This window comes from Tympanuchus pallidicinctus, unplaced genomic scaffold (genome assembly GCF_026119805.1).
Source record: "Tympanuchus pallidicinctus isolate F22 unplaced genomic scaffold, pur_lepc_1.0 scaffold14, whole genome shotgun sequence".
NCBI classification, from domain to species: domain Eukaryota; kingdom Metazoa; phylum Chordata; class Aves; order Galliformes; family Phasianidae; genus Tympanuchus; species Tympanuchus pallidicinctus.
Window position 1 is genome coordinate 10697191 of NW_026294659.1, and position 26639 is coordinate 10723829.

Below are 26639 nucleotides of genomic sequence, written 5' to 3' on the forward strand. Positions count from 1 at the left end.
GGCAGCAATCTTGGCTGAAAAAATTATGAGGGAAATACCCCTTTTTCCATCTCTGGAGCTAGACTCACTGTTATTATAAATAATAGTGTGGTTATTGAATATGGCTTCCTTACACACTGGCCAGTATAAGAAAAGATTTATTTTGGCACACATACTCCAAACTATTATTTTAAAAGCTCTAATGAGGCATGTTTTGCCAACTAAGAAATTTAGCAGCATAGTGGCAGAGGGAATTATTTAATTCCCTCAATGCAGCAAACAGGTTTTGATCTAAACACTGCATTCTGATTACAAGTCAAGATAAAAAAAAAAATAATCTGCCCAACTATTTTTTTCTCCATGTAAGAAAGGCCATACTAGGATTCTTTCAATCATATCTGAACAGTCAAGACACTCAGATGTATTTATTGAATGAATAAACTGCCAGAAACCAACTAAGTTATTTTTGCAGGATGATGGCTATAATAGAACACTAGCAAGTCAGACTGAGAGAATTCAGGCAGATAAATGAAACACACTCTTGTTATATATGTCCAAAATGCTTTTCCATAATGAGTATAGTTGATAAATGTTTCCAGAATTCAGTAATGAAATCTCACAGGATAAATACTCTAACGATTCACAATACACAAAACTACACTGTAAAAACAGTAACGTGATAGACTACTGTTGTGTCAGAAAACCTTATTAAATGAGGATTCTAACATCATACAGAGTGAAACATAGTGTAAAGAGGAATAATTGAGCCTGCTCTACATACTGCATGCCCTTTATTACCTTCTGACTGCAAACATGGCTATAGGAACAGGAGGGAGAAGTAGAAATGACAGTCTGCCCATATGACTATTTTGTCATTCTAGTTTAAAAATGAAGGCAGTTAGAAACTGATCATGGACATTATGTGCTGCTTTTCAGTGGAGTAACACACAGAAATGACCTTCTGGGTCACCTGTAAAGTTACCGATTCCCTGCTAACAGCAATTGATTGTTATTGCAAAAGGCTTTAATGAACATGTTTTGTCAGTAATAAAATTTGAAGACAGCTCTGTCAAACTCGGAGGTGTAAAAACACTGGTAAGGAAATGATAATTATCACTACTTACCAATTCCATATTTTGTTCTGTAATAATCTTTAGTGAATTCATCACAATCACACAGCATTATCTGCCTTCCCCAAACATTAATTACTGCCCCTATTTTCAGGTCGCTGTCTCTGTAAAATTCCTGATGCACTGCTCCTGTCTAATAAAATAGGGAACATTTATACAGTAGCTCTATGAATCTTAGTGTCATACAATCTTTCTTACAAAGTCGGTCATTAAGTATGCATGACTTAAAATACAATCTTCATACTTCATCTGCAAGTAGTTTTCAGCCCATGCTATGCTACCTCACTTTCACAAACGTAAATTTCATAATAAATTTCAGTATTTTTGATATGAGCTATTCTCCAACTACAACACAATTTTACAAAGAACTTCTCTCACTGTAGCATATAATCAGAGAAATTTCAAAAACTGCTATAAGGATATTCAACAGCTGAGGGCATTCAGTAATATCTGACCTTACGATTGTCCAGAATGTAACGGCCTCTATTTCCTACTAAATTTCCAAATACATTGAGAACAGTGCGACTGGTGATTGTGCCTGGCTGATACAAACCAGTTGGAGCATACTGCAAGAAAAGAGACAGGGTGTTAAGAAATACACTTAACAAAGAAGAAAGACAGTTCTTACCTTAGAAGTAAAAGCATATTTATTTATTTTTCAGCCTGACTGTGAAAACGGTGTTGTCTTGGGAGAATTTTTAGTAAATTCTAAGGTAATTTTATGCCACTGAACTGAAAACCCAATGTCTACATCTGAAGAAGCGTTCAGAATCTTACTGTGCATCCAAGAGTGAAGCCTTCTTTTTCTTGGAAGCACTGGGAAAGAAAAGATTAGCAGCATATCCTTGTCAACATCTGCTCTAAAGGCTATTATTTTGAGTAATAATAATTAAAAAAAAGTGTGCAAAAGAACCACTCAGGGCTGGTCCTACTAATTTGAGCACTGCACAGAAACATGGGATTCAAGTCAGTATGATTCTATTGAGAGAAATATTATTTTTGTTTATACCATAAAATCATAGAATCATTTGAGTTGAAGGGACCTTTAAAGGTAATCTAGTTTAATTTCTCTGCAATGAAGAGGAGAGAATTATTGTAAGTTTCAAAGTCATAATAGTAATTAACGCAATTAATATCCCAATAATATCAAACTTAATATGCAAATCAGCAAAATGCCGATGCAGGGTAACTAAAGTACATTATTTTGTCATAGCACCTTCCCTGATATTCCAACTTTTGGCTGCTATTCTTCTCCACATTGTCACTTAAATTAGAGAAAGAAGCCAGCCTTTAACATTGACACGCACTTCACTAGTAGAAGGGGTCTGCCAGCATAGAGTCATTGCTAAATTAGCAGCTCAGAATGCAGGATGCTCTAGGTGAGAACAGCAAATATTTTGCTGTTAGGATTTTACTACAAAAATCTCTTATAAAACTATAGTGCAACAGATAAATTAAAAGTATTAGGACAGGAGGGAAGAAACACCTCAGTGTTTTACTTCATCTGTAGGTTGATTTTGTTCTACCACCAGGATCTGCCTGACGTGACACAGAGGTGTAGCCAGATTGTTAACTTTATCATCATAATAGGTTATGCGGGACATTACTCAAATCCTTGAAGATTTATCTGAGATTAATTTCCTCTAATAAACACTTGATTAATGCCTACATTTTTTCATGGATTCTGATTGATTTTAACTAGCTTTTTATAAGATCTCAAATCTGTGAATTCAAACTTAAGAATTCACTGTAGATATGCTACAGAGATAGAATTTACTGAGTACCAGAACTGGATTTTTTAAAAGGTTCCAAGTATAATCCATACAAATCAAAGGTGAATTCACCTCAGTGTTAGTTTATCTGAATTTCCTTTACAGCATGGATTTATATATGAATTTATGTTAATACAATAATCTGCGAGAAAGAAAACCACGGGATATCTCTCTACCTAAATTCTCTCTCCTTTAAACTTAGGAGTGACAAGCCAAAACTTAATTTTCCAATCTCTTGAAGTTGTATGAATCAGTATTCAAAAAATCTAAATGCCTAATAACTCTGATTTAGGCTCTGATAATGTGTTCTAAATGTCATTACAATTGCTAGGCAAGATTTCCACAGCATCAAAGTCATAGACGTTAGAAGAGACCCCAAGCTTATCCAGCCCACACCCCCGAAGCAGATTCCCTGGAGCAGGCCGCAAAACAATGCATATAATATTCTTTATTAGCAAAAGAATTTCAAATAGAATAAATTTTCCATTTCTTACCTTTGGAAGCTTATCTCTTCTGAGAAAAAGTGGAACTACATCCCGGCCTGAGTTTACCGGTATGACTTCTTTTATATCAATAGTATCATCAGACAAATAATAGTGCAGAACGAGCTCCCGTGGATCATGAAACAGGGATTCTGGATCATTCCACACGCAATAAAAGCGTAAAACATGCCCATCATGCTCCAGAAATTGTTTCAAAGTGTCAATGCGCTCATAAGGGCGCAATGGGTTCATGCTATCTAGGATCTGCAAGTGAAGGAGAAATAAAGAAAAGCATCTTTTTAATGACTTGCTTCTAAGACAGAATACCAAACTTCATGGTACCACCTAACATTAGAATATGCTTCTTGGACTTTTGAATAACACTACACAATTTAAATAAATGAAACACTATTTACAAAAGAAAATTATTAAGGAAGAAGTGTCTTCAGGAAAAAAAAAAAAACAAAAACAACAACCAAGAGCAATTTCAAATTGCTTTTGACCTTTGTTTCACTTACAGAAAGGTCCTTGAGATGAAGAAAGCAATAAATTATTTATTGCGCAGAGTATTTGTTGCCTTCAGAGCAGTGGGGTGGATTTACCACAGCATGCTATCTATTGTGGGCCAACAGTCCTAACAAGTCAGAAGAGAAAATCCATGCCATCTCAGAAAGACACTGTCATTATCTCCTAATGGAAACAACACTCCCACTACCATGCCCAGAGAAAAGACCCCAAGTCCTGCAAAGAGGAATCCATATAACACTTAGGAGCTAAAAACCTGAAATTTTTGGAGGATGCCACACATGCTCTGGGGAAAAACAAACAAACAAACAAACAAACAAACAACGAACAGCTTTCAAATGAAAGCTCACAAGTGATAAAGCTGCAGAGTGGTGGATTCTATGTGGCAGAAGAGTTTGCTTCACACATTAAAAAAAAAAAAATGACATCTGAAGATACCAATAAAATGAGTCTGCAGGAAGCCAAAGATGTGCTTGAATTGCAATTCCAACTACATCTTCCTTAAAACACTTTTAAAGTGCTGTCATTCAGTCAACTCAAGAAAGATTTAAGTAGAACATAATAGCTTTTTTTTTTTTTTTTTTTTTTTAATTTAATACTGTTTGTACTTTCAGCAGCTGACACTGACAAATGAAGTCAAAAAAGGAGCAAACATCTGCTCATTTAAGTTAATTTAGCATCCTAATTTATCCCTTTAGTTCAGAGATAACTGTGCTTGTACCTCCCTGGTTTCAAGTGGCTAGAGAGTACCATTCCCACCCTACATCTTTTAATTATGTAATGAGCACTCCTGAGGAGTTTGTTCAAAAGAGATCACAGAGTCTGATGCACTTACAGAAATGACAATTACATGCACAGAAAACGTACTACTGCAGTTTTTATTTTCAACAGACATTGTGAAAATAAATATTGTTATTCCAGGTCGAAGAACAATTCTCTGATGCTTTTTCCGTAATACGTAGCATTTATTTTCACCAATCCACCAACCAATGTTTACACAGAAAAGTCATTTATCTGTACTAGACATCAAGTACGACATGAAAATCCATGACAGTGCTGTTCCTAATCAATACTGCTGGTTAAAGTTTGAGGCCATATGAAAAACCAGACAGCAGCATTGATTCTAATAAACCTGATTCATGTATGTAAGGCTGAAAATATGTTATGTAGATGGTAAATTTAACATTATTTATCTACTTCGCACACAACTTAAGGAGAATTCTCATTCAACATATTTGAGTGCTATTTTTTTTTTTTTTTTTTTTTTTTTTGCCATGAGAGATAAGTTTTACACCAGTTTTATCAAGATAATGCCCACATACACAAAAGACAAAGATTTTATCACATTTCTTTTTCAAAAGGTATGTGAACACATCAGAAGAAAACTATGTCAGTACAATGAGCCATATAGTCAAATTTTAAAAAGCAAGTTCTCTCTTGTGATTCATTATGTTGAAATAGGCACATTATTTGCTCAGAGAAATATTTTACATCATACATATTACTAATAGAAAATGCACTTTGATTAAAATCACGTATTCACTTTTACTGCCTCATCTGACCTTTTGCCGCTCTTTGGTATATGGGTCATCTGGACAATTTCCTGGAGGATTTAATTTAAATCCCATCTTCCTCAAGAAATTTTTTGTGAACTGGTCACAATCTATAATCTTGTATCTTCGAGCATAAAAGATTACTTCAGTGTTGATATTGAAATGATCTATAGTATAGAACTGATCTTCATTAGGAGATGGAAGTGGAATCCGATGACGTCGAACAATAGTTCCTGTAAAAGAATTAAAATAAATTCAAAGAGTGAACATCCTTTTCTCTGGGGATCATTTCATAGATATGCTAATTTCCAATACTGATACAACCAAAGCAGATGAAACTATACTGGGGGGGGGGGGGGGGGAAATTATCCTTCATTCAGCAAAGGAACTATCAGATAAGAGGATCTTATTTTAATAACAACACCTCTACACAATGATCACCTTCTAGCACTTCAAGTTCAAGCACAAAACTTAGGATAATGCAGAAAGTTAGCACCTTTGTAAATAGAAATGAATTCCCATTTACTCCTCACAGGTAACTGGTCAGTACTTTATCCAATAAGAACAGCAAAACCTTTCATTAAAAGAAGAGACATCTTTCACTTCCAGTGAAAAGTAGTCTCCTGTACTTAATAGAATAAGTAATTTTTCTTCTGAAAAACAAACAAACAAACAAACAACAACAACAAAAAAAACACAGTGTTGTGCAAAATCACAGGGTAGGAATGTGCAGGAAAGATAAAATTTGTCTTTACATCCTGTGGGGTGACAGTAGTCATATACGATCAAGGTCATAGAAGAAAAAAAAAAAAATGCCCTACTAAGGGAAAACACCTGACCTATCAAGTTTGGAAGCAAGGGCATTCAACTGAGCTTCCTTAAAATTCACAGAATGGCTTGGTTTGGAAGGGATGATCAAGTTCCAAACCCTCTGCCACAGGGAGGGCTGCCAACCAAGCAAAGAAGTAAAAAGTAGACAAAAAAAAAAAAAAAAAAAAGGGGGGGTGGGGGGGAGAGAAAAGGGAAAAAAAAAAAGATCTGAACTTTACTAGAGCTAGTAGACATGCTTCCTTCTTTAGAGTACTTTTGTGAAAGCAGGCACTATTATTTTTGGAGCATTGCATTTGTTTATATTCACTACATTAAAGGAGGAGTAATCTGCTATGTGTTCATCAGCTGAAAACTCATATTGATGAATTGGGTAATGCTTCAAAAGTTACTCAATGATGACAGAGAAGAGACTTCACATGAGAAAAGGCTGATAGAGCTGAAACTGCTTACCCTGGAACAGTAAAAGCTTAAGGGGGACCTCTGCAATGCCTATAAATACACGATGGGGAGGAATAAAGAAGACAAAGCCAGGTGGTGCCCAGGGACAAGAGAAGAGGCAATGGGTGCAAATAAAAAAATAATAATAATAAATAAATAAGAAATTCCATATTCCATCCAAACACAAGGAAACACTTTTACTGTGATGCTAGGCAAACATACTGCAAGAGATTTCCCAGAGAGGTTGTAGAACCTCTTGGAGACGCTGAAAACCCTGCTGGCTATGACCATAGACACCCTGCTCTAGGTGACTTTGCTTTGAGCAGACGACTTGGACCAGATTATCTTAAGAGATTCCTTCCAGCTTCAACCATTCTGGGAGTCTGAAATACCACAAGTATTTCAAAAATACCCTATAAACAACAGCCTCAGCAGGTTAAATAAGAAAGACGTACATTAAAGGAAAGTTATGCAGCACGTATGACAAACTATGATTTATCATGAGTAAAGTTTGAGTTCCCAAAGAACTTCAGATTGGCAGAGCTGGGTCCAAGCTCTTGTTTTCAACATTGCAAGAGAACAAAAACAATAGCAGTGAAAGTTTTGCCACATCAATACAAAGGTGTCTCTGTGTGAAGATAATAAGTAGAGAATACAAAGATGGTCCAGTCCTCAATCTCACCATCTTTGTTGTGCTTACCAACTTGGATATCCCTGTAACCCTGCAGATACCCACTGCCTAACACCAGGTAGAAACCACCAGCCCATATGACTACAACAATTCCTTGCCACCATACCTTCCCAACAATTTCATAACTACAATAATAAAAGGTGCAACTTGAAAATAACAACAGTAAACACACAAAAATTCCAAAGCTAAAGATAGTAAGTTAGTACTTGAACTACAACAAGAGTAGACAATTATCTAAAAAAATATCTCATTATCTCTCATTACAGAACTTTTTCCAGGGCCCTTCAGCTGTGCATCTGGTAGTATTTCCCTTTAAGTTCCTTCTGAAGGTTTTTCAGCATTGTTTTTTTTGGTCTGGGGTAGGAGGGAGTGGAGGAAAGATGAAGAGAGGCAGAGAAGGTGGGAGAAATATATTGCTGTTTATTTATGTTTGGTGTTTTACTGGCCTTAGTTCTGAATTACTCCATGGAAATTCTTCACTGTTCAGTTTATTTCACTAGGGACTAATCTGTATGAAATACCTTCCACAACTACATTATCAGAGTTGTTTGTTAAATTCTAACTCCTATAATGAGTAAACTCTTACAATATAACTCATAATTAGTTGAACTCCCATAAATTTTCAGGGGAATAAAGCAACAAAGCAACTCTACTTTATATTCACATTAAATAAATTATTTTAGAGCTTTTCAGCATCCTAATGTTTCACATGTACCAAAATCTGACACTTTGGCTACTGACCTTTGACTATGAAATAAATTTGAAGTTCTATCAGCTTAAACATAGATATATTTAAGAGGTATCTTCACAGAAATGTTAATTAGAAAATATGATAATTAACACATTTTAACATGATGCAAGACCCCATAGCACTGCCATTAACAAAAACACGATTCAAAAACTTCACATAATTTTGCTTAATCGTTGAGTTGCTCCAACAAAATACAGAGATAACGTGCTTACCAGAACAGACCCCCCCACATTAATGCAAAAGTTTATTATGATTTTATTTAAAATATAATTGTTTACAATTTTCTGACATGTTTTCTGAAGTTATATTCACCTCAGAACCAGTAAGTAAACATGCAGCTATTTTTTCCATATCTCTTTTCTAAGTACAGTACATATACCCATTTTGTTCTGAAGGGATAAGAACTTCTTTCCTATTGGAAAATGTCTCGTATAGATAATATCAAGTCTAGCAAACCTCCATTTTTATTAGATATCATTGTGCCTGATCTACACATGTGGAGAAAATATTTTATATTGTTGAACTTGAAATTTAATAAAATGTGATGAGCTCATGTTAGGATAATTTTAAAAATGCTGGGACCTTTCTTTTGGAAAATAATTCTATTTTTACTTCTAGAAACACGCTAGATATCATTGTAGAAGGATCTGTGCACGTGCAACAGTCTTATTGCCAAGGATGGATGTCTTCTATCAGTTTGAGTACGCTATCCAACTGCAGTACAAATCAGGATCCTAAATATTTGCATCTGGTCAGCCTATAACTCTTCTATACTGTGTTCCTGTAAAGGAAGTTGGTGTGCTGCTTTTCTCAGCCAATAATGGTGCCATCAAGTTCCAACATCACAATCTGCAGCAGATTTTTTCTTCTCTCTGGGTTTCTGAGTATTTGGCAGCTACCGCAGCAGCTTAAGGAGACCTTAGTAGCAGTGAAAGATTTTTGCTTACAAGGCAGCATGTGCAGTTGGGCAACACACAATTTGGTCTCTGCTGCCACATTGCTCTGCAGAAAGACAAAAGTGGTATCAAGAATTTCCTCAGCGCAACTTACTCCCTCTGCACTACTCAGGAGCGTACTAGAGAGGAGTGGAATGGGTAACACTTGGATTTTGCACACTCTGACTGTTTACACAGAAAGAAGACCACTATCCCTGCAACACAAAGAGTTCCTCCCAAGAAACAAGGGAATTTCTTACATTTACTTAGTCACCCATCTCTGAAGATAGCCAGGTCCTGCTTTGGTCACCATTAAAAAGCAAGATTGTGATTATTTCAAGGGCTCCAAGGGGTTCTTAAACTTTTAGATATTCAGTTATACTGAAGGAGCTGCCTACAACTTCACTTTCCTAACTGCACTTTCCTCTTCAGCCAGTCAGCCTTGGGAACCTCGCCAGCAGGCAGCTTTACTTTCTTCTTCAGCTGGCTGACCTTGGGGAAAATCAGCCAGCCTCTCTATTGTGCTCTAGCTCTCAAGGCCTGGATTGCTCTGGAAGCTACACTTAACCCCAGGGGACATAAATAACCTTTTGATAAGGCAGTATCAGCCAGCCACAGTCCTTTAAACTGAAAATTAGAACTACAAAATGCTAGTATCGTCCCATCTAAACTGGTTCTCTAAAGAGAGAGCGTACTTTTATATAAGGAGAATAATTAGCTTCCTGGCTCTGGAAGAACATCGCAGTTTGTTATGAGGTAAAATTGACTGTTCTTTCCTTCATTCCTTATCTTTGATTAGTTCTTGTGCATTGTGATTGCCCTGGTATTTTTTGCTTTGATTCTGGTTTCTCAAGTTCAGGTTGGCCTCTGCATCCTCTTGTGTTTTGCAGTTTTGTAGATTCTTTCTATAGATTTCCTCCCTCCAGTGTTCCTAAGAATTTTCAAAATATTTTTCCAATCTGTAGCAAGGCAGTTTCCAAAATAAGATGTACTTTAGATTTCAGCCTCTCAGTAGTAACCTTAACTGTCCAAATTCATGTCCAAGTATAGAAGCCAATTCCACAAAGCACTTTTTAAAGTCACTAGAAAGCATTTCCCACAGATTACTTACTTTGTCACTCTGAGATTTTGATCACTGGTAGAAGCACATTCTCTGGCTTTTTTAAAGCCAATTTGTCTTAATTTTGCAAAGTCATAATTAAATCTAGGAATTCTAAATTACTTACCAGGTGTTCCTTCACAAAAGTCATCCTGCAGTCTGTAAGCCTCTCCAAATCTTTTCCCCCGCAAAGCAACAAATACTAACCACAGAAGGGGGAGGACAGAAGGAACACTTCCCTAACCCCCCCATGCCCGGAGAGACCCATTCAGACCATCAAGCTCTCATCTGTGGGGTATGGCACAAGCACTGGTAATCTAGTGGCCTCAAAGCACTAACCAGACAAGCAAAGATCTACCTTCAATCTATCCAACCATCAACCTTTGATCTATACCATCACTGCAACAACTACTCTTCAAGAGGACTCCTAAGAATAGCTGTCTCTGTTACATCTCTTCCACCTGGGTATGCATGCAAATCAGGATCTCCACTACCTTCTCCATTCTAAAGATAAATTAAAAGTTCAACTATTCAGCATCTTTTCCACCAAAGCTTACTTCTTTTCCTCCTTTATGCAACCTCTTCCCTGAATTGCAACTCCATAACTGTCCACACAGACTAAGCCTATGCCGTTCTTTAAATTTCCCACACGTTTTTCCATCATCCACATCCCCACATCTGCGTTCTTTTGTTCAGTACAATGTGCCCTTATTTCAACAAGCCAAGTTCTCCTACAGTTGAACTCTCCCCTACAGAACTCAGGCATTCTAATTAACTGAAATATTCTATTTCAGCGTAAGTACAGAGGACAGTCTTATGGTTAAGACCCTGAACTTCAGCTCAGTTCAGCTTCTCTTCCTGTTACAACTTTTCTTATATGATCACAGGCAAGAACTTCATTCTTTGTGCTTCAGCCTAACAGCTTCACAATGCAGTTATGCTTCTGTTCCTTTCAATCTTCTTTTCAATCAGAACAGGGAATATGAACAATATAAAAGAAGCAATGGGTTGATTTTTATTTGAAAACTGAGCAAAAGTAATGGTTTAAGCAGATTATAAATGTATATACACATACAAGCACTTTATGGTTTATGCATTTTGTATACATATTCTTACAAAAATAAGCAGTTTAAGACCACTTTTACATGTATTCAAGAACAAACTTATTGTCCCTAAGTTAAGTTTCATAGCTTTTATTCATTTATAGAGCATAAAGTCAGTGCCTAAGCACATAGGAGCAAGAATTCTCTGACAAGCATTTCCATCTTCCCCCCCTCCCTCACATAAGATTAATCTGTAGCTTAAGAAGAATCTTTATGTAAATAGTTATGACAAAGTATAGGCCCAAAATCATCTCATTAGCTGCGAAGCCTAAACATACACCAACTGGTTTGGGAATCTTTCAATCTACTGCACTTCTCCCTTCCTTGACACAACCAATAAACTGAGATTCTCTACCAGCTCAGGTACAAGCAACAAATAAACGAAGCGCTCTTTTAAGCTACTGGAACACTTCTTTTTAATCCACCTAATTAGCGTTTCTACATACTCATTTATCTCATATTGAGAAGTGCTCTTACAAAACTGTAGAGGCCTTCAAGACATCCTTGCATAGAAGACTAAGAAAATCCCTCTTCCTTTTGAATACTATGCAGTAAATTTTAGATCTTGTACCAAAGATAACTTCAACAACCATTAGCACAAGATTCAACCAAGGAAATAAGAGGAAACTGTAGTCTTCCTGTCAGTTCAGGATCATCACTAGACTACCAGGAACATCGGGCATGAGGAAGCAGACTACATACCTCATACTGCAGTAGCAACCTAAAAGACTCATTCTTACAGCTAGATACAAAGCAATCAGCCTTGAATTTGCTTTCTATAATGATGTAGTGCTATAATATGACGGAAAGTACACCAGTAACAGCAGAGTGGCACGAGTCTAGGTTGCAGCAGATGAGAATAAGATCCAGTGCAGCAGCCATGGACACAGAAACAATAAACAAACATCTGCTTACCTTTGAAGGCCTCAAGTAGGCAAGGATCTCCAGTGAGATACCCTTGCCTCCACTGCCAACCCTTAAATGTGGTCTGGGAAGGGGTGGATCCTGGCTCCACACGTTCCAGTCACTCAAGCGCATTGCACCTGAGCTCCTTTGTGTTGGCTTTCCCACCAGGTGTTCAATCACTGTTTTAGGCCATGACCTAGCATTTCTGCTACACTTTCTGCTTTAATGAACCTGGTTTCTAGCTTCCCTCTCAGGGACATCACCTCTGCTTCTTAGTTTAACTGTATTTCCTTTGTCGATAGTCATTTGTCCCAAGCCACGTAATCTAGAAACATTTGCTCCCACTGCCATGACACACAAGTCAAGGAAATCCTTCACCTGAGAATGTTTCCAGCCTCACAGAGATAGCTGGAGTGAGGGTGTCTTATAAATTCCCAGGTGAAAAGATCCAATATGCTTTTCTTTAGGTCATGAAAAATCAATTGCCCTAGTAGGAGTAGGATGAGGTTCCTCTGAATTCAGAATCAGTTACTGCTGAACAGCCAGCAAAATTTCTGGCAAGAACTTTTCAATACAGGGAAAGCAGGGTTCAAAGTACTACTCTAAGATAAAATTCCCAGGCAACTTTATCCCAGATACAACAGAAATGTAATGCTTAATACTTCTAAATGTTATCCTATTCTGTAGACAAATAAATTGATAGCATCTGATCATCTTGGAAAAGAATATCACAATTAAAGAGTTAATTTAAAAAAAAAAATTCTAAATTGCTGTGCAAAGATCCACCAGAACGTATAAACTATCTTCTGGGACTGGGAGGTGCAGTCATCCCAAAATACTCATCCCAAGACATTCTGCTTATCTGGACTACATCTCTTGCAATTCCTTTTTTTTAATTTTGGCAGTGACCTATAAATATCAAGAAGCAGCAGCTGTACTCCCTTTCTGCAATAGGATGTTGACTGCCAGATCACATTTTCTTAATGTAAACCAAGTTCATTAATACTCCAGTAAATCAGCTTACTAAACCTTTCTCCACAAGTCCTCAGGCTGGCCCAAGTGTAGTGATATGACTCTGAGGAAAGGCAGCTTAGAAGTGTCACGGAAAAACTACTCAGCCAAGGGTATTTTAATCATAACCAACAGCCAGAGGCACAAAAGGTGCTCTCCTTCAGTAAATGCAAAGATATCTGCAGCTTCTAATAAACTATAAGAAAGCTTCAGCGAGAGAATTTATTAACATAGGAAGGAACAGGGACCGGGAATGGAAATCCAGAATGCAAATTGCTTTTCCAGAAATGATACAAAACCAAAAAAAGACCAAGGATCACATTAAAGAAAAAATGTATGTGTGTGTGTATGAATGGATTCTGCCCTACTAAACCTACATCTTCAAAAAGTAAGGCAATAGAAAAGTTCATATTGTGATCCATAATAAGATGATTACAGCTATTCACTCACTGTCCATTTAAATATTAAGAATCCATGTCATGTATTCCTTAAAATGGACCAAGACTTCGCTGGAAGTATTTACACTTTCAGAAAAAAATAAAACGCTATTAAAAATACATACCTTGAATTATGCCACTATTTTTCATTTGGGGTTCAACTACTTGAATTGTATCATCTTCAAGGTAGAAGTATATTTTACAGTGTCTTATTCTATATAGTTCTTGATTTTTATCTGGCACTTCTTCCTCAAAATAGGCATCAAAAGACAATACCTATTAAAAACAATAAATACATATAAAGCAGCAAAGTCTTCAATGCTTTTGCATAATGCATCAATAAAATAGACTTCTGCACATTATAAGCTAATTAAATGTATGGATTTCAGGAGATAGATTTACTTCTCAGAAATGCAAGAATGGAAATCCACATTAAATCACATAAATTTAATATTCTTTGGTTGGCATTTTTATTATCACAACATTTAAGCAGAGATGGAACTCCAGAGTAAAGAAATAAATCAAGTATAAAACTATCAGCAGGCTGCTTGAAAATTGTTCCAAACAAAGCATTTTTGATGGCACGATGAGCTACCTAAGTCATGAAGAAACTTTTAGACTTCTACTCAATGAATTCCTGGAAAATAATGACAGTAATGGCTTTACCATTGAGGTAAGTAAAAAGGAGAGTCCTTTTCAAGCAGGTCTTGCAAGCTCTCTAATGAGTGGTATGGAAGACTATGAGAAAAATTATATTTTTTCAGGAGTCACTTAGAGCCGTGCAATACTGTCATTTCAAAACTTACCTTATTCTGCAATTCAGCAAGAAAGGAAATCTCAGAGAGCACACCTACTGGCCTCTCTGTGGTTTCTTGGGAGAGAAATAACGCAAGAAAAAAGCCTTCACAGGTGAAGTATTCAGTGGTTTACTCCAATGGTGTTAATGTCAGGAGATCTCAGATCAAACTTTGCAAACGATTTTTATACTTCTTGGTATCATTCATGTTCTTTAATCACCAAGACCATGTTCAAGGGAATGTTCAAGAAACATCTATTTTGTAGTGCAGTATGTACCAGGATGCTAGCTGTGGTAAGAGTGTGCAAGAGTCTGTTTTTTACTAAAAACTAGGCTTCCACCACCAGCACCTCCAACCAAATATGTGGGTCATATCAGTGCTAATTCATAATTCATTTTTGTAAATGATTAATAAATTCAACAATCTTCATTCTTGGTTCATTAGACAAAACGACACAGCGGAAAAACAGGACCTTAGTTGTTCCATTCCAGCATCTGGCAGACCTGGGCTTAAAAATGTTTGAAACCCATGTATCTGAGAATCCTGAGGGCTCAGCCAACACAGAGTTGAACTTCACCCCTTGCCCAACTGGTGATAAGCCATACAACTCCAGGATGCATGTACTCTCTTCTCCCTGTTTTGCTAGTCTCACTAAAGTAAGTATTTCTGACAAGCATATTGTTCAACTGTGCTATTTGATTATTAACTGTTTTTAATTCTGTCAGCGGACATTTCTGATAACAGCCTTCTCATGAGACACCAGCCAGGTGAAAGGGTCTATTTGCATAGATTTTCAAACAGAATTGAGTATTAAATAGACTGTAATTATCCCTTTCACTAAGCATGTCCTGGTCTACATCACCAGATGACTTTGTGGAAACTCTTCTGCAACTTCTTTATGAGCATGCTAATGTACAACAAGCACACGCTCAGCAGCCAACTGCAGTTTTGCAGATTGAAACATAATTCAGAAAGGGTGGAGAAGAAACATTAAAGAAGATGTTGACTTATTTTACATTTTAAAGTAAACTTACTTTTAGAAATAGTCAAAATTCAACATTTCCTAACTTATGCATCATCATGTACACTGCTGTGTACAGCAGCCCTTTTTTTTAGAAATTAGAAGTTGGGCAAGAAAATTGAAAGTAACAAATATTGAACAAACTCTGTGGCATATTGCAAAGTTGGCATGTGGTTTCCCTAGCACCTGTGGAAGTCAAATTATGAACATCTTTTCAAGCCCAGGAAGCCTTGTGTATGCATTTAATCACAGAAGAAATTAAGTTTACACCTGCTTCCTATTAGGCATATGAAGTTACAAAAACTATTTCTTAACCCACTTAATATAAAGTATTACGCCCGTCCTTCCTCCAACAAACTGGTTCTGCTGAAAGTTGGAAAGAAAAATGGGTAAGAAAGCAGAGTACATTTAAAAACATTAACACTTCTTCATTTTTCATGGAGTCCACTTGGCTGCATCACAAACTGCAGCACTGGCAGGCATAATGCCATTTCAGGCTCTTACCTGGGGAGGTTAAATTAGTTGGGTAGTACTCTTTAACTGTCTATAAATTAAAATAAAAGAGACATGAGCCTTCCAGAGTCTAATTCCAAACCCGTAAACTCCCATCCTGCATTGATTGCCCTGTGTAGGAATACACTGATGAGACAAAGAGAGTAGTCAGCTAGCTTATTTCACCAGCAGGTCCCCTTGCTTTCTACTTAACTCATTTATTTCACAAACTTGGACCCAAATCCTGCTAACAGGTATGTCCCCAAGAAACAAAAGCACTCTTTCATATCAAAAAAGAGGTGCAGATAGAACATGTGCAGGACTGGCCAAGGACTTAACACTTAGGCACATTATACCAATTCACATTTGAGCACATTGGTGAAAAGCAAGTGAGCAGTACTAGGGACTTGTACTAGGGACTTCAGAGGCAATGTGTGTCTATCTATTCAAGCTTTACATTTTCTTGCATTAGTTCTGGTCTGCCAAGGAGACAAATAGGCAATTATACTGAAATTATCTATGTGACTTTTACTTTAAAACAAAATTTATGTCATTCTTTTCAGTGTTTAATATCCTAATAATTTTGTCATGCAACATTTCTGCAATTTGCTGAATGATTTCTTTTTCTGGATCATTTTCCTTCTCTGATTATAGGCTTATTGCTTTAGAAATAAACCATCACCAAGTAGCATTTAATGTAAATTTTAAAAAGGAAAGTAATGACAGCGTGCTTGAAAATTCATATCATCTAGATAACAGTTATTTGATAACTCTCTAGCTTTAAAAGTGTCATTACACTCCTACAAAATAAATAAGTATATATAAATATTAATTTTAAATTCCAGCATTTATAACAGACACAATCTATTTCCCTACATGTGAACAAAGTCAACAGGACTTTGAGCAAACAAACAAGACCAGATAAGGGAATTCTAATCCTACAGAACTGCACTGTGGTTAGTGGACATGCAGATTTTCTCCTGGACATAGGCCTTTCTTACATTCCTGTAACTACACATTTCCTTGTTTGATCATTTGAAAAACAAAGAAATGGAAAAGAAGTAGTACATTGTTGCAAATCAATTATTTGCTATCACTATTTTAAATAGATATATATACTAACTACCCCCATATTTTTATGATGTCCCATAGGAGATGTATCCCAGTGCAGAAGTATTTGTGTATATTGCTGTAAAACATATGTCTACCTTAATTATACAACATATCAGTATTATGGAAAAACAGAAGTTGCCACCTTTTTTGTTTGTCTAGGAACATTTCTCCACACAAAAACTAATCTTCTGAAGTATTTGACTGAATTTCACATCTGTCATATTGTATCTGTTCCTAAAAAAACATACAGATACTGATTTCCACATACCTGCTTGTCAAACGCTATCCAGGCAGGAGCACCACATCCAAGCTCTGCAGGAAACACGCTGGATTTAGGTTTCAGCTTCTGTCCAGGTAATGGTTCACCTCCTATTCCAGGTTTATCTTCTGCAACCAGCATAGCAACATTATTGCAGTAGCCCCAGTGCTGCGATCTGTGGAACTTTTCTTTCCCTAACTGTCAAAAATTTGGAAGCAAAGAGAGAAAACGACATTTTAATGTGTGGTTTTAAATTCATAAGAGTTACCTAGCTATGCAAGGGTGATAAATCACATAGAAGTTTTTCTGTAAGTACCTTTAATACTATCTGAGAACCTGTAACAACTTGAGTGCTGCCTGTGAAGTGACATTATTTCAGTAGTCAATTTCCTGTCTTACAGATCAAAATGGAAAGGCATTCTGGTAACATAGCCAGGCTGAAAAATAGGATGATACCAGCTGTTGTCCCCCTCTTCTTCTTCCCCGCAATAAGGATTATGGAATAAGGAAGCAAGTCACCCATGAGAACAATGCAAAAGGTAGGGGGGGGAAGCTTCCTCTATAGAACCCCACAGGTCAAATAGAAACACTTCAGGAGCACCTAGAAAACAGTTTGCTGTCATAATCTATGTTGAAGACCTTCGTTACATTTGAATTGCGGAGTGCAAAATACATAATCCTGAATACACTTCAATTCTGGGAATCTGGAGCTGAATCAAAAGACAGAAAATTTATTGTATCCAGGCTTATTTCAAAAGACAGCCTTTGTAGCAATTTATTTTTTTTTTTTTTAACATTATTATTGTTTTTCAGGCAGTTACAGATCAAGTCCTTAGAAACAACCAACTGCAAAGAAAGCCATCCTGCCTGCTCGCATTTCTTGACTAGTCCTGGAGTCTGCCTTGAAGTGATGCAAAGAAGTCTCCAATGAACACCAGTACTGCCTGTGGGAATTCTCCTGCTCTACTGGCCTGCTCCCTCACACAGAGGCAGCTACCCCACACATATCAGACAAACAGGAAGAGCAAACACAGGAGACAGCATCACAAACCCTTCCTCCCATTAGCGGCAGTATTGACCTGTTAGCTCCTCTTACTCTGCTCCTTTCCTCGTTCCTTCAAATCCTTGAAATGCTTTGGAACAGCTGAGTTGTGCCCCCAACCCTCAGCCTGGGGCTGAGGGACCGTGAGGAAAGCTGAGTCTGAAAGGGGAGAAACTGGTGCTAGGGAAGAGCAAAGGAAGGACTCAGGCAATGGAAAGGCTGGACAGCATAATTCTCCAAGCTCCACTGGAGCAGATATGTCAGTAATGTAGCAGAGGGACAGAATTGGCTCTCCCACTGCATTTGGAAGGTTGGGGTTGGATATTAGAAATAATTTTTTTCTCAGAAAGAGTGGTAAGGCAGTGGCACAGGCTGCCCAGGAAGGTGGTGCAGTCACCATCCCTGGAGGTGTTCAGGAGCCGTGTGGATGTGGCACTGAGGGACGTGGGCAGTGGATGTGGTGGGATGGGCTGATGGTTGGACTGGTGCTCTTAGTGGTCTTTTCCAACCTTAATGATTCCTTGAAGGCTGAGCAACAGTAATTAGAGCCCACACATTTAAACCAGTGCTCCCCAAAAAGGTGGAGACAACAATGCATTACTATCATGAATAAAAATTGGCCAAGAGAAATGTTGTTCATCATGGCAACGTTTGAGTGCTCCAGAATAATATAATACACATTCAATATTCTGGGAAGAGTGAAAGCAGTGGAGCAGCAAAATCTGAAAGGAGCTGACTAGTTATTTTATTCTGCCAATATGAAATTGAGTGAGGAATCTGAAAGGCAGCTAACCTTTGGCTCATAACATTCACTGCTCATATACACAAACTAGTGCACACCGAAGGTGAAAATCTCAACGGTGCTCTAAGCTCAATGACACAGGAAGGAGAGCTCCCCCTCAGCTCAACAAACAGCTCAATCCCTACCTTAGTTTAGATTTTGCTTATAATGCAAGGGCAGTGGTATGCAAAAAACCCACATTACTTATTATTTTTATAACTGATTGTTTTTAATGCCATAAAAATCAATGGCCGTACCCTGCTTAGGTTAACAAAGGCTGGGCTAAGCAGCACCCTTCAAAGCAGATGCTGCAAGGTGAGATGGGGCTCCCATACTGATAGCAGGAATGAATGAGAGTATGGATACCCCAGAGGAAGTACCTAAAATGCAAGCAGAGTTTTGAATAAAGGTGAGTAGAAAGGGCAAACGGCATGTAGCATAAGATAAAGGACACATGAGGAGGACAAAAAGTTATTCAAGAACAAGGGTTCTTGAATTATTTAAGAAATAAAAGACAAAATCGATACAAGGAAATATTTATTGTGTAACAAAGTTGGCCTATGGGCCTCCCTGCCATGCAACATCGCTCAAGCCAAGAATTTAACAAGATTAAAAGAAGAGCTGCATATTTGCAGGAAAGATGCCCAAAACAAAATATTTAATATCAGCACCTTTTTTTTAATGTATTTATTTTTGAGCTGTGATATTAAAAGTCATGCTTCTGTGCACAGCACAAGCACTGACGTATAGGCATTAAGAGAAGACCTTCCCTCGGTCATCCCACCCTTCCCTGAGGCCCACAGCACTGTTTCTGCAGGAGAGGACGATGGCCTGGGAGAACTGGCTGGGTCTGCCACTCCTCCCCAGCAGATTTCCAGTAAGGATGGTTTTCTCCCTCTTTTTTGGAAACTAGCAAGCTGCCCTTTCTTGTTCTGTTCCCTTTTTTATTACTTTTGTTCCCTGATAAGCTGATAGAAAGCTGGGGAGAAGACAGGAGGGAGAAGACAGGAGGGAGATTTCAGCATTTATTAGGTCTAATATGGAATAGCTAGAGTCAAGCTGAGATTTAAAAAGGAAATTTGTGGGCAAAAACATCTCATTTACACTAAAAGCTCCATACACCAGCAGATCCATTTTGACACAGCAAGTACTTCTTCTCTGCCTATTACCAAAGCATGAGTAAGGGAGAAAAGCAAAGTTGTTAAAGCGCAGTAAGGCAGCTATCCTGAGCAAAGGAAAGTCCCTTAATGTCCTCAAAGCTTCTTCAAAAAGCATTTTCTGTCCTTCCTTTACTGGGCTTTGGTCAGTTACAGTGTGAGAAATTGTTTGTCAAAGAAATCCACATTTGCTCCTGGTGGAAATTTTCTTAGGGCTGAAATCACGACAGAGTTCAAGGTGTGATTTGAAAAATAAGTGGCCCAACAGCTGCAATTCTATTAAGAATCTTTTGTGGAGTTCCTGTAGCTTTTTACAGAAAGATCATTTTAGATCAATAATCACAGTACTACTTATAAGCTCCTCTGTGAAGATCACCGAAGTCTCCTCTAGAAACACGAGCAGGTTTTAAGCAAAAGGCTTTTCTTTTTAAGCAAAAGAGTAATTACAATGGAAGATTGCAAAAGAGAAAAATGACATTTGAGAAACTTCAGCTAACGAACCCAGACAGCATCCAGCCGAAAATAGTGACAGAACATCACATTACATCCACAGCAGTATTAAGAGACTTCTAAAAGAAATCTGTGACAGTGCAGGGAAAGAGCTTTACTGTGTCAGCTGTGCTAATGCTGGCTGTAGATCAGCTGAACAAAGCTGGCCATTTTCTGTGCAGTGAGCCTGAAATAAATATTGGGGATACATTCAACAATGACAAATGTGAAGGCTGGGATTCTCTGAAGTTTCGTGGACTCAGCCACTGGGGTGCACTGCCCTGTGCTCTCAGCATCTTGCTCTTTAATACTCTGGTACAGTCACAGCAGGAAGCTGTACTTTTCAGCTGAACCAAACACAAGTAGAAATTTGTCACCACAGCCACTGTCCCAGGGGCCACATCTTGTGAAGCAAATGCCACGGGGAGTTAGGGCAAAAGCCACTGGCAGCACTGTGTTACTCTTCCCCATGTTCATTTTTAATTGCAGCTGCACTGTGGAGTCTTGGCTCAAATCCTGTATTGGGATGAACAGTGACATTTCTGAACTACTTTGGACTGCTGATATGGTGTCCTAGTTGTTTCAGCTAGAGAACAGAAATACAAGTAAATGCTGCATGCTATGCCACTGAAATCCATGCAGAATCCTGCCCTCTTGAAACACGTCACGCCAGTGAACAGAAGTGAGACAAGTAGCACCAGTTCTCACAACACAAGTAGTGTCTCTCACAAAGCAAGCACTCATTTCATAGAATCATAGAATAGCCTGGGTTGAAAAGGACCAGAATGATCATCCAGTTTCAACCCCCCTGTTATGTGCAGGGCCGCCAACCACCAGACCAGGCTGCCCAGAGCCACATCCAGCCTGGCCTTAAATGCCTCCAGGGATGGGGCATCCACAACCTCCTTGGGCAACCTGTTCCAGTGCATCACCACCCTTTGAGTGAAAAACTTCCTCCTAATATCTAACCTAAACCTCCCCTGTCTCAGTTTAAAACCATTTCCTACTGAAAAGCCACATTTCAGCCACAGGTATTGTCTCCATTCACCTTCAGAGATTTCAGTATGGTTAGGGATGAGTGGTATTGTAAAAGGAGGATTGCCCTAAGACTTTGTTCCCAACTGCAGTGGTGTCCCTCTAACTTGTCCCAGAAGGTGATGCACCATCTTTCTGCCTGGAGCAGAATGACAAGCTTGCTCTTACTGCCAGAGCTGGGACAACCTGAGAGGAGACAACAGTCTAGTACAAAGGAAGCAATCAAAAATGCAGCCCTGATGGAAAGCTAAGAAAGATTTGGGCCAGGGCTGTGAGCAGACAGACCTGGGGAGTGAGGCAGCAAACAGTGGAGGGGGCTCAGGAACGAAGGCCGGAGCCTGGAGCAGGGGAAGGCACAGCATAAAGAGCTTGGAAAGCACTCTGACAAGGAAAACGAATGTCTCATTTTGACAGCAATGATTACAGAGCAGCAGCAAATAGTTAAACCAGGAAAAATCCAAGGACAGCAATGGTAGCACAAGTGAGGGCAATTCCAAGCTACTGCAATAAACAAGGAAAAGAGGGAATTTGTTCTATGCCAGTAGAGTTTGCAGCAGAAATGGATACTCTCAAGTATGCACTTTTATCCCCCAAGATCTATAAAGTCATTGTCTGAGTCTCCAAGAGATTGGAATTGAAAAGAATTCCCTCTCTGAGGAGGATTCCAAACCTCAGGCACAGAAAAGCACTGGTCAGAGAGAACTCACTTAATCCAACCCACAGGAATAGTCCTTTCCATCAGCTGCTGATACAAGGCAAGAACAGCAGCCTGCTATCAGAAGGTGCCTTTCACAGCAGGAGGTGGATCAGTAACACTAGCAGAGGAAGTCACAGCATGACTGTACTGTCACTAGAAACATTCCTGCCACAGTCCACACTCACACTCTTGGAGTAACAGAGCAAACCTCTTACACGTAGTGTTTCTGCCATGAGCAGCATGAAACGTGGGTATTGAGGCATGTGATTTTTTTTGTGTGTTGGCACATACATAACTTGTATTGGCAAAGCTGAAAACCTCTCTATTGCACAATTTTCATACCAGCCAGAATTTGCAGGTAGAAGATACAGCAGTGTTTGGTCTTTCTTTGGTTATTTTATGTTGGCTTTGGTGACAGGAACACAGCTAGTATGTATTTACAAAAATAAATGACCATGTTCCTTAACTCAACAGGGTGGTGCACCACAGGGGATCTCCATGCCCCGCCAGGCAGGGTAAGGCCATTCCCCAGTGCTGCCAGGGCAGGGGAAACCAGCCCTCACATGCATGGCACCTTCAGCCCGGCTCTTCTCTTAGAGCTGAGGAAATGCTATGTTATGTTACCATAGGAACTACTCCAGCTATTTTGAAAGTGTCTATCACCTTGGTGTATTACCCTCTAATTTGCTGCAATGCCCAGCAGTTAGGTTTTGTCTCAGTTAAACAGAACCACAGCGGCAGCATTGCTCTGGGGCGTGAATTGGAAAGAGGTACCAGTCAGTTACAGTTAAGGGGAAGAACAATAAGATAGACATCACACAGGGGCTGCTGTCTTTTTGCAGCACCAGGCCTTGCAGTCTTTGGCCTTCACCAGCAAAGGGAAGATGCACGCAGCTTGAGATGAAGCTTTTCTGCTTGCAGGCTGGAGAGGAAGCAAGCATTCCTGGTAGAGCTGTCAGAGAGTAATAATAATCGTAGAGGAGCTGTACTGCAAGAGCCAGTGACCCTTAGACACAAAGATGCAAGTGCTGTGTAAGGATTTCTTAATTCCCCTTTGCCAGCAGCAATCCTTGCTGCCCTGGAGTTATTGGTGTTGTAACCACCTTAAAGCCCTGGTTTTCTGTGGGAGCTCACCCTTCTCATTAAATACATCCAAATGGATACGTATACCTCTTCCACCTTTTGAGAGCCTGCAGCAGGTAGTATTGAAGGCAGAGAACAGAGGATTGCAGCAGTAACTTGAACAGTGACAAGAACAAGAGTGGAATTAATACCCATAATTATAAACCAAGGACTGACAGCAGCAGCAGTTCCCTATCCCCTGCTCATCCCTCTTCAGGAAATGCTTTGCTACTACTGTTTCTGTGTGATAAGAAACACTGATGGCAGTGGTCACAGTATCAGCAAGAAAATGTTTCCTTATCAATGTATCTATGGCAGTCATTTTTAATTCTTTTCCTCTTTTAAATGTGTTCTTCTTGGCCTCTCACTTGCAGAAGTGTACAAAATGAAATTAAATTGAATAGCCAACAGCTATGAAGAGTTCAAATGCTTTTCAAGTAGGGCCAGTTATCATTATTACTCCCACTAAACTAAGGACAGTACAAAAAGTGCAATTACGAGTTTTCACAACAGTGTAACTATGGCATCACAACACTGTCTTGTGGTGATTTTAACTCGTTTTCTCATCTGTAGTTCTCATAGCACATACATGCACTGTATGCACTCAGTATGACGTGTTCACTGTTTTCTGTATGTTAACTCTCCTCAACCATGTGTAGTCAAACACTGGGTCTTATCTCTGTTACAAAGCTTCTCCAAAGCCAGCTGCAGTAGGGCTCTGAAGACAGCTCTATCACAACCCCAAAAACAATAATCTCCATCAACTGATTTAAAATGAAAACTACAGAACAATTAGTTCCTGCATAGCAATTTGTTATTCTATCTCCACCTAGCAGATAAGAATGGTACACACCAATTTCACTGCTTCTGATGTGCCCACTTAGCAGCTATCTGAAGTGGTACATACACAACCAATTCTTTACAATACAAATTTGAATTCAGAAAACAGTGTTCACCACCAACCCTTTTCTCCTTTCCCTTCTAAAATAATGGTACCAGCCTGCTGACCATGGGGAAGAAGTCACATGGAATATCCTTGCTGCTTGTAAGAGGTCCTGCAAGAGGTGACGTGTTGGCAGGTACCCCAATGCTCACACACCAATGAGGCTGGGGAGCCCACATATTTCTACACAGTTTCATTCTCCTTATATGACTACCTAGGTAGCTACACTTGCTTCTACCTGTCCTTCCTCTTTAGAGAGAGATTTTCCACTGGGCTGCACTTCATGCAGGCTGATTTATTGCTCATAGAGTGGGCTCCCAGATATGCTAACAGCATGGAGCAATCTCATCTTAAGAGGTGCTGAGGCTTATGGTATCATTGGCATTAGCGCGTGCATCTTAACAAACGATTTGGAAACTCTTCCTCCCTACACCTTCGGTACTACCCCTCACAGGAGCAACTAGGCTCAGGAGCCAGCCAAGCACCCAGCAGTTGGACTGCAGAAACCAGGGCTTTGCTGGTCATTTCATAGAATACTTAGAGTTGGAAGGGACCTTTAAAGGCCACCTGGCCCTACTCCCCTGCAGTGAACAGGGACACCACAGCTACGTCAGGTTGCCCAGGTGATCCAGCCTTGAAAGTCTGCAGAGATGGGGCATCCACCACATCTCTGGGCAACCTGTTCCAGTGTATCACTACCCTTGCTATAAAATACTTTTTCTTTATATCCAACCTAATTCTACCCTCTTTGAGCTTGAAACCATCTCCCTTGTTCCATCACCACAGTGCCTGCTAAAGAGTCTGTCCCCTCTCCTTCAGTTCACAGTGTGAAAACCAGATTCCCCTCCAGATATTTCACACTTATTAAGAAAGTCCGTACTGCTCTGTCTGCTTCTTAAAGGCAACACCTCCAGTGCCATTCCCAAATCCTTCCTCCCCTCCCACATCACTTCACGGCACAGTACTCAGCAAATTATCCCTGCAGGCAGTGATGCGCTCAGCTCCGCAACGCCCTCTCCACGCCCCCTGCTGCCAGCCCTGCCGACAGCCTTAAGCTCATCTTTTCCTCCCTCTGGCCCTCGGGCAACGAGGCTAGAGGGAAAGGAAGGGACGTCCCGTCTGTACCACTCACGTTCCGGCCGACGGAGAAGCCGGGCAGCAGCGGAAGAGCCATGACCGGACCGCCAACGCCAGCCCGGCTCGCGGCGCTCCAGGGCCGTTGCCTGGAGACCGGCGAGTGACGTCGAAGAGGGGGCAGGGCGAAGAACAGAGGGGCCGAGAAGAGCCGAGTAGAGCCGAGTGGAACCGAGTGAGGCCGAGCGGAGCCGAGCGCAGCCGAACGCGGCGCCCCCTAGGCGGGGTAGAAAGCCCGGAGGAATTACCTTCTAACGCTTTTCATTTTGCCACTTTTTTATACAGCGCGTTTTACTTTGTTGCCCTGGATGGCATGCGAGGAAGAAGCGAGGGGAAAAGTTTTCTTTTTTTGTTTGTTTGGTTGGTTGGTTGGTTTGGTTTGGTTGTTTTTTTTTTTTTTTTTGCATTTCAATCCACCGTGAGGGTGGAACTGGGTCAGTGGGTTTGCACGTTCCGGTTTCCCAGCGCCGCATTATGCGCCCGCGTTTGCATGTGGTGCGGGAAGGTAACGCTTCCCATGTATTTTAATTGAAAATAAAAGGAGCCGTCGTTTTAATCACATTCGTTTCATATGGTGGGCGGCATTAGGCTCAGATTTAAATTTCAAACAGAAGATAGATAGAGTGAGTTTCTCACGGGTGGCTCTGGGAGGAAGGGTTGTGCCTTTTGTGTGATGGAACTCACATTTTCCTTGTTCATGAGGGAAGATGCCCTCCAGATCGCTTCCACGGCCCATTCCAGGGAGCAGCAGCCATGCTACATTGTGTTCCTCCATTTTAAATAGGGATCTTAACCTGGACAGGCTGGGGAGCTGGGCAGTAGGAAACCAGATGAGGTTTAACAAAAGCAAGCGTAGAGTCTTGCATCTGGGGAGGAATAATTGCATGCACCATACAGGTCAGGGGATGAGCCGC

The 26639-nt window shown here is 39.6% G+C and overlaps 1 protein-coding gene across 1 annotated transcript in view; it reads right to left on the minus strand.

The window, feature by feature from the left end:
- The window catches only part of EFHC2 (EF-hand domain containing 2), a 60172-nt gene extending 34342 nt beyond the window's left edge, over positions 1-25830 (minus strand). The window contains exons 1-7 of the mRNA XM_052674202.1: positions 25724-25830; positions 17335-17523; positions 13769-13919; positions 5451-5674; positions 3376-3627; positions 1565-1675; positions 1104-1242 (exon numbers count right to left, since the gene is read on the minus strand). Of these exons, the coding sequence (XP_052530162.1) occupies positions 1104-1242; positions 1565-1675; positions 3376-3627; positions 5451-5674; positions 13769-13919; positions 17335-17523; positions 25724-25765 (1108 nt within the window). The 5' untranslated portion in view covers positions 25766-25830. The remainder of the gene's footprint in view (positions 1-1103; positions 1243-1564; positions 1676-3375; positions 3628-5450; positions 5675-13768; positions 13920-17334; positions 17524-25723) is intronic.
- Positions 25831-26639: the final 809 nt, after the last annotated feature.